The sequence below is a fragment of the Centruroides sculpturatus genome, unplaced genomic scaffold, assembly GCF_000671375.1.
Source record: "Centruroides sculpturatus isolate CEXI.00-Female unplaced genomic scaffold, Cexi_2.0 scaffold24, whole genome shotgun sequence".
NCBI lineage: Eukaryota > Metazoa > Arthropoda > Arachnida > Scorpiones > Buthidae > Centruroides > Centruroides sculpturatus.
In genome coordinates, this window is record NW_019384375.1 from 1,493,123 (window position 1) to 1,506,810 (window position 13,688).

Consider the following 13,688-nt stretch of genomic DNA (forward strand, 5'->3'; position numbering starts at 1 on the left):
GTTTGAGTGGAAGAAGGATAAGTTAAGACAAGTGCTGATACTTGGAAAAAATTTGTACATATATCGGCTGGTGGTGCCAGTATCCCATATTTTTTGCCAGATAGTAGTGGAAGGGATGACCTTATAAGCATAGGAATCAGCTATCTTGTGAGCGTTCTTAGCCAGTCTGTTGGCCCTTTCATTACCTGGATTTCCAGAGTGACCCTGAATGCAGTAGAAATTGATGTAGGCTGAGTTATTGATTTCATTAAGGAGGTTGAGACTATTGTCAATAATTGGCAGTTTTTGGTTCCGATTCTTTATCTGGTGGAGTGCCACATGACTGTCATTTTCCTTTAATTAGAGACGATACAGTTTTAAAATAAACAGATCAAGTCTCATTTGCCAATAGGTTATCTCAATTTTCATCGATTGTTGTCAGTTCTTTTGTAATCTGAGAGGAATAGATTGTGTTCCAAAGTCCAGTGTTAAATGTTTATTGCTTTTGCAGTAATCTCAGTAGAGCAGGAGAAGTCAATTTATTACTATAATAAATGCCTTTGCTAACAGATAGGACATGTTTTACTTATGTTTTACTAATGTGGGTACATGTCATCCTTTTTCTGTGTGGTGTATGTAACCCATGAAAAAGAAAGTTTTTTCAAAAACTCAGTCCAACAGTTGTTGCTTCTATGTTCGTGTTACATATTTAGCTTGTAGATTGCACAGGCATTTACTGCTGTGCAATCTACAAGCAGTAAATGCCTGTGCAATTTACAAGGCTGCCCAAACCTGCCTAAATCGCATAGACCATTGGTCCAAGACTAATGGTTTCAGTTTTTACATGGAGAAGACCTCGTGTATCCACTTTTGTCGAAGGCGTGGTTTACACTTGGATCCTGAAATTTACCTAAATGGGGATAAAATTTCAATGGTGAATGAGGCTAAGTTTTTGGGTGTTTCTTTTGAGAATTGGGCATACTCGATTGACTCATCAATACCTTTTGAAGGGTGAAGACCAGCCAGTATATGAGTATTGCAACTGCTTTCTTAGTGTAAAACACATGCTTTGCAATTGCACAGCTTTTGATAAAAGTCGTAGACAGCATTTTGGAAATGCAAGTTTGAGAGAGATTTTGGGCCAGAGGCCAAATCTTGACAAATTATTGAACTTTTTGAAAGTAAATAATATTTATAAACATATTTAATTATTTACTTACTTATTTATTTATTTATGTATATATTTTGTTATTATTTATATGTGTATTGTTATATATTGTTTTGTTATTGATTTTGTTATTTATTAGTTTATTTATTTATATTAAACATCTTACATTATATATATATATTTATTTATTTAGTTATTTATACCATTTGCTATGGCGCAGCTTGGCCTGTGAGGCCCTTTCGCCAATAAACTCTAACGAACAATTCATTACTATAATAAATGCTTTTGCTAACAGATAGGCATATTAATTTAGCTGCTTTTAGAGCTGCATGATTGATCTAGTTGGTGTCAACTTCATTGCTTGGAGCTCAGCCCTAGTCCGTAAACTTGACACGTGTCGGGTTGTGATTGGAAGGATTCGTAAGAAATCGGATTCTTAAAGAATGGAACGTATCTATATGTTATAGGGGGGTCGACTGTATTATAATTACAAACTATTTTTAATAATTTTACATTTTATGTCTATAAAATTATTAAANAAACTTTACCTAACCCAGGCACCAGAAAGAATAAAAACAGTTCCTCACAAAAACAGCAAAACGTCTTAACAGAACACACTCCTGAACTGGAATAACACACACAGTCGTGTCGATAATCATTGGAAAAGTCGGAAAAATAATATAGTACTTTACAACAGGGTACCAGAGTTTAGCTGCTGTGGTTAAAATGAAAAACCTACAGGTAGGTGTTTCATTTTGAATTTTAGTAAAATTATTGAATAGGTGGTGAAACATCTATTCAGCCTTGCTCAGGTTTATTTCCACATGATGTTTAATCTCTGTTTTAAGGTCTCTGCTCACGTCCAGAGTAGAACGGGCCGCTCGATGACCTGGTTGAAGAGTTTGCGACACAGTACGCTACATCTTGACATATGTCTATATTTACTACTTAATTTACTATTAATTATAATGTAAAAGCTAGTAGCACACAAAGAAAACTCACCAGAACAATATAGTATGTTTGTAAGGAATGAGGTCCGAAAATGGAAAGGGAGAGAGAATGGTTAAACAAAGAAAGTTGGCAACAACAGGGCAATTAAAGGGTCCTCAATACATTTAAACTTCTGAGAAAAGTGGGTTTTGAAGGTATTTAGCTATTTAGCCTTCAAGTGAATTTTAAGTGTTTTTAAAAGTATTCTTAAATTTTGAGTTTTTATGGAATCCATCAGGAATTTTGTAAAAAACCAAGGTTGGCTCTCCAAAAAATCAAGATTTTGTAAAAAAACCAAGCTGGTCTAGAATATGAATGTATTTGCTTTTAGTGCAAAGACTGCATATATATATTTTTTTTATAAGAATAAAAGTGGTTTTCAAAAAAAATATATATTTTTGGACAGACTGTGTCTTCTTGGATTAANAACTCGTGACAAGTCGTGCGTACACATAGCGTAGAACATTACGTTAACATGCGATTAGAAACCCAAGATGAGCCTGTCTTCTAATTTCAAAGCCATAAATATTGTTGCAAGTCTGACATGAGCTGGGATTTATTTGTAGATGTTTATTTATAGTATTAATTTTCATCTTGAATATTTTCATTGTGTTGATGAGAGAATGTAAGCAATGAATGATGAAAGTGCTTTTGAGAGAGAGAGAAAAAATGAAACAAAACTTTTGACACATTTCTTATGTAATCATACCTCTACCTGCAAATTTAATTTATGAAGTTTTTCATACTTTGATATATATACGTGTATAACGATATATTCAACAAAATTTATTAAAATCATACTATCATCTAAGTGCAATTTTAAAGAAAGAATGGAGTGAATGTGAGATCTGGATTTTAGAAACATCTTATTTTCTTCGTCCTCTAATTTTTGAAGTATTTCAGTTCATATTTTTTTTCTGACTCATTAAAACAACATTAGCAGGGAAAGAAGATTGAATATCCCATCAACAACTATTGGAATTTATAAACTTCCTTTAAGATTGTAAGCAGTCACCCAACCAAACATCATCAAGCTAATATTGCAAGGTATAAGTTTACAGTTATTGTTTGATTTCTTCACTTTATTATGGTCCCAGTGACACCTATGACCTAAACACCTGCTAAAGTAACCTTTGCTTTAGACAACATTTAATCACCTGACTTACTTTCCCAAGCCAAACACTACAGCCCACACCAAAGTGTTAACAACCTACCTGCAATTTCTCCAACATCCTGAATGGCTTACATCCATATATCCACTCAACCTGACAAAAAGAATCCCGACCCCTTAGGATCATAAAATGTAAACCAGTCAGCCACTGACAAGTGGGCAGTTTTCCACCAAACTGTTCTCAAGAAAGGGGCAAGACATCTGCCTTGCCTCTGGCTACCCACACAACGCGCCTTATGTATCTGTTACAGTAAATCCAAATTTATTTTTCTTTGTTCGTTTCTACATTTTCTGCAGAAACAATTGAATCAAACTTAATTTTTTTCAAATTGACATCTGCTGGTAATTGAGTTATTCAAGAACTTCTCCTGTTCAAAGCCTGTATGTGGATGAGTATGAACTACCTCTATCTCTCAGGAGAGAATAGTTGTCTTTTTTTATGTTAAGCAGAAATCTCAGATCAAACTTTTCATTTATTCTACAGTAACATGTACACAGCTGAAAAGGTTATTTGATGCTCGCCCAAGTAGTGTCCCTACATTCCACATAAGAATGGAGAACGTAAGCAGTACGATTGACCTAGACACAAGCAACATTTCACAGGTCTAAGGTTGATAGCATATCACCTTGGTCAACTGCTGTGATAAATGTAGACCTTAGCTTTTAGCAGTTTTGTAAGGAATTCACTCCAGGTTACATCTGCAGACAGCACTTTGCAGAAATTCATCACCATGCCTCATAAGGAACACCTTCCCTGCCCTGTCTACTGGCGCTACAGGGTTAAAGAGAATATGCCTTATTCATTGGCCCCTCAATGTGGGTTCCTGTCTGTGGTGAGGGGACCTCCCAGAGATGGTTTAGTAACTCTTCTTTACCATCCCTGGGATCTGAACACCCACCCACGTGTTTGCCGTGCGTGGTACCTCGTAGGCCGGAAACGGGGATCCTGGTAGTTTAGAGAAAACATAACGTCCCCAACACACTGCTTTGGCCCCTGCTTCAGATAAACGGGAGGCTCAAATCAGGGTCTGTTTGAGTCAATCGGCTGGTCGTTGAGTCATTCTTGACCTCGGCTTGGCGTCAACCGATCGATGCAGACCGGGCGGACACGTCAGTCAAGATGTGCTCTTCTTGACTGCATTGTGAGGAAACCCTGGGTGCTCCTGGGAAACTCTGGTGTGACGGTCTATGGGAATCTCCCATGTGACGGCATCCCCTTGTTGGGCCCCATGGTGGGTGGGGTCACCAGGAGCTAAACTGTTATTATTAAATATGGATTCACTAAAACATAAAACATGTACTGATGCATTACCACCAAGAGATGCCATTTTTTCCAATCAACCAGCATATCTTATTGTTCATGCTATGGGAGAAACACCTCTATCTAAACGTTCTCCTTTTTTGATTCAAAAATTGTTCGAATCGACCATTGGGAATTTTAAAAAAATTCAAAAACTGAGGTCAGGAGATCTACTTGTAGAAGCAGCCTTCCCTCAACAGTCAGAAAAGCTTCTCAAAATGAAGTCTCTAGGAGAATTAATGGTAACCATCACACCACACACAAATTTGAACTCGTCATGTGGTGTGATATCTGAAACCGATCTGATGTCTGAAAATGAATCAGATATTCAGATTGGTCTCTCAGACCAAGGTGTCACTGATGTTCGACGAATTTCGATCCGTTGTGATGGCAAGCTGATACCAACAAAACACCTTATATTGACGTTCAACAAACCAACATTGCCATCTTCTGTTGCGGCAGGATATCTTTGTTGCCCAGTTCGCCCATACATTCCAAATCCGCTATGTTGCTTTAAATGTCAGCAGTTTGGACACTCCTAAATATCATGCAGAGGAAAAAAAGCATGCGCACAGTGCGGAATGAAGACCACGAGAGTACTGAATGCACAAGTTCTCCACGCTGTGTAAACTGCAAAGATTCCCACCCTGCCTATTCTCGAAAATGCACTGCATGGCAGAGAGAGAGAAATTCAGCGATTGAATATTGTTAATAATATATCTTGCCTGGAGGCACGTCACATGGTCACTTTAAGTGCACCAGTGAAACAGAAGACATTTGCTGCTATTCTGAAATCCACAGACATGTGGAGTTCAGACAGACATTTCTGTTTCACCAAATGAATCGCTGATTCGCCATGAAAAATGTCTGCTGATACCATCTACCAAAGCAACAGAAAAAGAGAATAACAAAGCAAAACTACTTATACCTAAAACAGGGGTAACAACTAGGAATGTGGGTTCCAAAAAAGCCAGTAAGAACCCACTTAATAAACAAAGGATAAAAGCAGTCCTCTCTAAATCAAAAAAATTGTAGACTCAGTCTATGAGTGAGTTCTCTGACTTCTCTGATGAAGAGAATAATAAGGGGGTGACACCGCCAACATCACCTCCAAAAGAAAAACCCCCTGTAAAGTTAGAGGGATAACCTAGCTAAAAATGCTGCCTCAAACACCTAATGGATTATAAAATAATCCAATGGAACTGTTGTGGTTTCCGCAACAACTTCTCTGACATTAAACACTTTACATCATGTACGCAGTCTCTCTGTGTGGCACTCCAGGAAACCCATCTGAAACCTGGAGAAAGGATTACTTTAAAAGGATTTAATCTCTACCGCAAGGATGATGATAGCCACAACCGTGCCAGTGGAGGTATGGCTATCCTGGTTTCAAATCGCATTCCATCTTTACCAGTACAAATAACCACAGAGCTGCAAGCTGTGGCAGTCAGAACTTCTATTGGAATAAATGTCAGAGTTTGTTCTATATACTTGCCACCAGATGTCAGAGTGAATAAGAATGAATTGGATACTTTGGTTGAGCAGCTGCCAACTTTGTTCCTGTTACTGGGTGACTTCAATGGTCACAATCTAATGTGGGGCAGTCCCGACATTAATCGTCGAGGCAGAGCCATCGAGAGATTTATAGGTAATCATCAACTGTATCTATTTAATACTGGAGAAGTTACATACTTCCATGCCCTATCAAGAACGTTCACTACCATTGATCTATCATTAGCAACTCTGAATCTGTTTTCAGCACTTACATGGGAGGTGGATCTAATCCACTTTCTAGTGACCACTTCCCAATATTTCTAAAATACCGAGGCAGAGAAAGCTGTGAAACAGCCCGTCCACCACGCTGGAAACTGGAAACGGCAGATTGGCCTACATTCTCCTCCATGGCTAAAATCACTGAGGAAATGGTCAATACTGCTGATATTAATGATGCAGTTGAAGTTGTCACTTCTAGTATTATACAGGCAGCTGAAAAAACAATGGGGAAAATATCAACCAGATATCCAAAGTGTTTGAAACCATGGTGGGATCAAAATTGCGAAACAGCGTTTAAAGCACAAAAGAAAGCATGGGGGATTTTCAGAAGATACCCCAGTGCTAGTAATTTCACTGCTTTTAAAAAAGCAAGGCAAATGCCAGAAGAGTTAGAAAGCAAAGCCAAAGGGATTCTTGGAGGAAGTATGTTTCTAGCATAACATCTTCCACCAACTCAAAAGCAGTCTGGGATAAAATCCACAAAATTAATGGGAAATATGCTTTTCATTCTCTGTCCATGCTGGAAAATAATGGCACAATAATCAGTGATATACAGTGTATTGCTGATACATTGGGTGAAACTTTTTACTTGTTATCCAGCAACATAATGTATTCAAGGGATTTCCAAGCTTATAAAGTTCGAAGTGAAAAACAATACTTAAACTTTCACTCCTCATCTAATGAGGAATATAATGTGCTATTTACCAGCATAGAACTACATACAGCGATCTCCCGCTTGGTGAATAGTGATGTTGGCCCAGAAAAAGTCCATTACAGCATGATTAAAAATCTGTCAAACAATTTCCTTTCTAATCTGCTGTGTCTGTTTAACAGAATATGGACAAAACATACTTTTCTTGACTCTTGGAGGCTGTCCATCATTGTTTTCATTTTCAAGCTAGGTAAAGACTGCAAGAATCCCTCTAATTATAGACCAATCTCTCTGACGAGTTGTCTCTATAAACTCTTTGAGAGAATAGTGAACAGACGTCTAATGTATCTCTTAGAGAAAAAGGAATACTTTTCACCACATCAGAGTGGTTTTTGTAGGAACACAAGTACCACTGATAACTTAGTAAACCTTGAAACATCTATACACAAAGCGTTTGTTAGAAGACAGCATTTAGTGTCTGTGTTTTTTGACATAGAGAAGGCCTATGATCGCTGTNGCGACCGCTTTACAAGTTAAAAAATTCTGGCGACCTCCCACAGCATATTAAAACTATGTCAGTGATTTTAAAAACTACGTATTAAATTTTCTTTCTGTTGAGATTTAAATATCGATAAAAAAACTAATTGTACTGTAAAATAAACAGGCACAGCTTTCTCACTGAAATTGTAGTTTTTTTTATTGTAGTGTAGGACCTACAAACACTTGTCTTTTTCTTTTACCCGCGACCCCCCGTGTATGGCTTTGCGACCCACCTGGGGGTCGCGACCCACAGGTTGAAAAACACTGTCCTAGGTGAACTAAAGTCAAACGTGAGTCCACTTCATGTGTCCAAAGTAAACTGAACTTCCCACCACAACTTCGTCCTCTTATACGGATTGAAGCAGAATTGGATTCGACCAATCAGCGCTACGTAGCTCTACAAGACGTCCGCCGATGGTCCGATGTCGCTCAACCAATAAGCGGTCAAGTCTCCAAAAGTGGTCTGATTGCCGTTTCTATGGCGACAACCGTCGTTCGTCGTAAGATTGGAAAAGCGCGGGAAAACCGTCTGACAGACGATTTTTATCCCGACACAAGGGGACCGAAAAAAGGTATAAGAAAAAAATTTATCGAACAAAAAACATCCAATAGAATTTTAAACATTTTTACCGAAGTTAAATCGGACAAATATAAGTTTGGAATGATTTAATTAATTTGATAAAAAACTCCCATAAAACAACAATAGCCCAATTAATTACCTAATTAATAAATCGTCATAAAATATTTTCGCGCCAAAAATAATTCATGAAATTTGCAGAGAACGTAGATAACGATGTATATATGCTGATCCATACATTTTTGAAAAGGTTATAAGTCAAGGCTTTTTTTTATGAGGCCCTTAAGGCCTATGCTTGAGATAACTCGGGTTATAGGCTTAAGGGTTATAATTAATTAAATTAAAAAGACGACACACAAGTAACTCTCGTATGTTGTCAGGCACGCTGTACCCGTTATGGCAAGTCATTTTGGTCGACTCATAGGCCATGTATATTTATTGGCACAAGCGAATACAAACTAAAAACGAGCCCTAAAAAAAGATCCCACACCTAACGAAGAATTAATTAAATAAAAATTATAATTGTGTACTGACCTTGAAAGTAATGGATGCGAATTTTTAAAGTGCAGAACGATACAAGAATCTTTTAATTCTTATAACGAACGTAACGTCTAAATTTGCAAAATATCAAGTAATGCACGCATGCAGTGACACGCATTGCATGGTGGGGGAACGATCCAGGTCTCGTTATTCCTAATACCAGTAATCCAGAAAAACACGAAAAGCCCCAATGTTATCTAGCAATAATTAAATTATAATAATAATTTTACTAGACTACAGGTTCACTCGGCACTAACAGCACAAATCAAGTGGATAAACAAGTTGTTTGGACTGTTAAAAGGGAAATCGGTGTTCATACTGGGATATTTTAAAGCAAGTTTTTGTCGTTTCTTGTTAATAATTTACAGCAAATTGATTAACATACGCCATTTTATAATGAAAGTTAGATGTACCCCTTTGATGTACGATTGTACCCCTAGGGGTACATGTACCCCCTGTTGAGAACCACTGCTTTAAGATTAGTAGGCACGACAATTTGTTTCCACCAATCAGCTTGGCGTTTATTGGTGCCTTTATGGCAAAGTGCTCCTTCGTCATTTAGATAAAAATCTTCTAAGGAAAAGTTATTATAAGATCCTACCGTTTCTCCTTCTTTCAAAGCTTGTATAAGGGGACTCCATCGTTCATTACTTTGTTGTAGGTTGGCGATTTGAGTAACAGAGAAAATAGGTTCAACATCTTTTATTTGTCGAATGGGAATCCGACTGAAGGCATCGGGATTTTTGTGAGAGTTTCCAGCCTTATGTATGACATCAAAGTCGAATTCCTGAAGGAAAATAATCCAGCGAGATAACCTTGAATTCATTGAAGAATCTTTACAATCTAGTAGCCATCGAAGTGGTCGGTAATGATTGTAAATTTTCGTCCATATAGGTAAGGTTTAAAATATCTGCCTGCCCACAATGTGGCCAAGCACTCCTTCTTAGTGGTGCTGTAATTAAGTTCAGTTTTCCTGAGTAATCGACTTGCGTAAGCTATCGGTTTCTTCTTGCCGTTCTCTTCCTGTGACAATACAGCTCCAAGGGCTGAATTTGAGGCATCAGTAGCAAGGATAAATGGTTTGAAAAGTCAGGAGATTTTAATAAGGGTGCTGACGTCAGAATTTTCTTAAGTTTATCAAAACTTTTTTGTTGATTTGGTCCCCATTCAAACGGTACCCCTTTCCGGAGCAGGTCTGTTAAAGGTTTAGCGAGTTGAGCATAAGCATCAACATGTCTTCGATAATATCCGGTTAGATCTAAAAAGNGACTGACTCATCAATACCTTTTGAAGGGAGAGGACGAACCAGTATGTCAGCACTGCAACTGTGCTGTAAGTGTTAAACACATATTTTGCAACTGTGATGCTTTTGATCAGAGTCGTAGACAGCATTTCGGAAATGCAAGCTTTAGAGACATTTTGGGCCAGAGGCCAAATCTGGATAATATACTGGACTTTCTGAAAGTCATTAATATGTATAGAGAAATATGATGATTTTTTTATTGTATAGTTCTATTTACTTCATGGTGCATATTTAAATTATTGTATATATTTTTTGTTGTTGTTTGTTTACTTATTTTATTTTAGATTTTATATATATATTACCTTTGGCTTTTTAATGGTTAAACTGTTTTGTATATATGTGTTTTTCTATTTATTTTATACTTTCAATCATACCATGTGTCGTGGCGCAGTATAGCCTGCATGGCTTTTGTGCCAATAAAAATTAACTAACCAACCAACTAACCTGGAGTTCTTTAAAATAATTTTTTATATTGGTTGCTGTTTCTAATGAAAATATGAAGCATTTACTAGTTTTAAAACAAAATTATACTCAGTAAATAATTAATTACTGATAATTACCTAATATATTTTATAATGCCATAGATTGCATTATAAAATATATATAATGGTTTTGCTGAAAGTTCTGACATGTGGATTATATAATGCCAGTTATGAAATCTTTTGATGACCAAGTAGTTTACAAAGAAAGATCAGTTGTCAAAAAAGTTTTTATTCTGGAACACAAAGTGAATAAATGGTGGTTCCCTTAAAATTTATGGTTAATGTTACCTATTCACTAACGTTTTCACTAACGTTTTCGAACTTAGTTCTTCTTCAGGTGAAATGGGTAGAATCGATGTTATTCGAAATCTGAACGCAATGTTCTAAGGAAATTCGTGCAATCATTGTGTTAAACTTGCGCATGCTCTGTAGATAGAAGGATCGTTTTTGGCTTCTCAAGTGTCGTAAATAAGAGTTTGCCATGCCATCCACAAGGACAGTTCATCTTTATTGTTTATACAGTTGTCTTCTTTTGCTGTTATATAGATATATATCGCTTCCATCCAGCGCAAATGGTGTATTAGCTGTGTGGTGTAAATTACCTTTGCCTCATCAAATATAGCTTCTATATCAGGGTCTGTGGCAAATTGTGCTAATGCTGTCGAATATCTTTTATGTAGGATGTCCACTTTGTGTTCCTTGATCCTCACCTCCAACGATCTTTTTGTCGATCCCACTTATACTAAACTTTTATCACACCTATGATCTTTTATAGGGATCCTGTATACTCCTGCTAATTTGTTTTGATGTGAAGTGTCTTTTGCATTATTTAGCATTCTAAATATAGTGGGACATCTTCTAAATATTAAGGTGGCTTGTTTTCTTTTGGCGATCTCTTTGTAGATTTTCTCTAAGTACGGATTGTAAGTGACTAGGATTCTGTCTTTCTGATTGTTACTTTGTTGCCCTTGCTGTTCTGTTAGATCTGTTCTTCGTGAATGCATCATTTTTTCGATCCTCATGGCTATCCTACTATTATATCCATGTCTTTTGGTCATGATATTAATGTTGTTGATCTCTGTATCCAGTGCCCGCGTTGTCGATGACTGGGTGTATGCTCTATTTACCAAGTTATTAAAGGTTGCTATCTTATACTGCCATGGTTTATTTTTATGCAGTTGTTTATTTTTACAGTGTGTTTAGAGGAGATTATTTATTTATTTTGTTAAATTTATTTTTACATAATTGCCATTTGACGAAATTCTACAATTTCTAATTATTGTATTACTAGCTGCAAGGACCCACTTTGCTGGGCAAAAAGTAACAATAGTAAAGATTAAGATAATTACATTATAGCCAATCTTACTTGTTTTCAAAGAATGCAAGAATTAGGTCCCCCGTTTCCAGACTAATTAGAGAATTTTTACACGAGTCTAAAAATATGTTAGATTTTCCGCAAAAAATGCCTGTAAATCTTGCATGCCGCTTTATATTAACACTTCCTTTGTTACTCCACACTTCCACTGTTGACACTTCCATTGTTGACATTTCCATTGTTACACATCTTCGTAGTCAACCACTTTCAACCCCATATCTCCCACACCCTTATAGCACAGAATACAAGAATTAGGTCCTTCGTTTCCAGACTAATTAGAGAATTTTTACGTCCAGTCAAACGAACTATTTTCAATTTGATCAATTTTCTGGAACGTTTACAATCGTTCTATAATCGAACCAATTCGAATTTAAAACGGTTCGAACATTTTTAAAATCGAAATAGAAAATCTTCCACTTTCAACCACTTTCAAGCCCATATCTCCCGCACCCTTATAGCTATCGAGACGCAACCACCATAGTGCACGAATGGAGACTTGGGGCTACTACCACATACAAACACCATTCATGGGCAATGTGTAGTTTTGGCTGAAAAGTGAAATAGGGACACACACATCCATTTTTGTATATATATATATATATAGATTATTTGATATCTAAAATCAAGATACAAATAAGATAAGTAAGAAATTCAGTCCATGTATCTGACATACAAAGACGAAAAGAGACAATTACACCTGTCAAACTCATTCAGATAACAAAACTAAAAAATATATTTATTTTTACCTGTTTGAAAATTGTCATAAGTCAAAAGAAAATTTTGATTATTTAGTTCAATTAAAACAGTCAAACGTGGCGCTGCCATCTTTGCTTGTTGCCTTAACAAAAACCTAGCGCTTCTCAACCTCGCTAATGAAATTTTGTAAGTGTTTTGAGATGGTGCTGGAAGTGAGCTAAAATATGGAATGCATTTTAGCACTGCGCTGATGTCTCGCTGAATAACAGAATATGTGAATAACAGAATATATTTAAGTAGCATAATAATTTATTTTTTGTTAGGACTTAATCATACACTGGGTTGTAGTATAAATCCCAATGAAAAGTGAATAATTGTGCTACTTTACTTAATTATTTCTGAGAGGACAAAAAGCTTATTAATTGTTGTATATTAACTTCAGTAATTAAGGAAAACCTGTACAAAATGTATTAAGTGTATCAACTATTTAGAAATATTATTTGAGCATCAGATATAATCATTAATAATCTTAATTCTTAACAAAAAAATTATTTATAATGGTATGTTCTGTTATTATATACTTACATCTTACACAGATGTGTTGTTTTTGTAGAAAGTAATTAGGATAAAATACAGTATAAGATTTTATGAAATTTCTTATGTTAATTTTTATTTAAGGTGTAAAAAAATAGGAAAAGAACACTGCTTACCATTCTCATTTCCATATTTCTGCATATGGGTCATTATTTCTATCATACTTTCTTTCAACCCACAATTAGAACACATGCAGTACATCTGAAAGATTGATATTGTTCGACACCATTTTCTTAGCGAAGTAAACTAACTCTTTCCTTTGTGAACTTTGTTAGAGTTTCAAAACGTCATCATCACAGAGTATGTGCACTGAGTGAGGCTACTACTTTTTGACTGGTTTATTTCTAACACGTTTAACTCATTTTACTTTATGAACATATTCAAAGCAATGTGCTCTTGTTCTTCTGTAGATGGTTTTGTTAATATTCTAGTAATTTTAACATCCTTTCTTCTTTTCTTACTGGAAGTAAATCCTCATTGAGGCTCATTGTTTTTATTTTTTTTTGTTTCTTTAAAATTTTGTTTAAAATTTTTTCTAATTGCCACTA

The 13,688-nt window shown here is 36.1% G+C and overlaps 1 protein-coding gene across 1 annotated transcript; it reads left to right on the top strand.

Annotated features, from left to right (window-relative positions):
• The first annotated feature begins 4,580 nt into the window (after positions 1 to 4,580).
• LOC111616909 lies at positions 4,581 to 5,150 on the top strand. The gene has a single exon (XM_023358271.1). The coding sequence runs from the start codon at positions 4,581 to 4,583 to the stop codon at positions 5,148 to 5,150; it is 570 nt and encodes a 189-aa protein (XP_023214039.1).
• Positions 5,151 to 13,688: the final 8,538 nt, after the last annotated feature.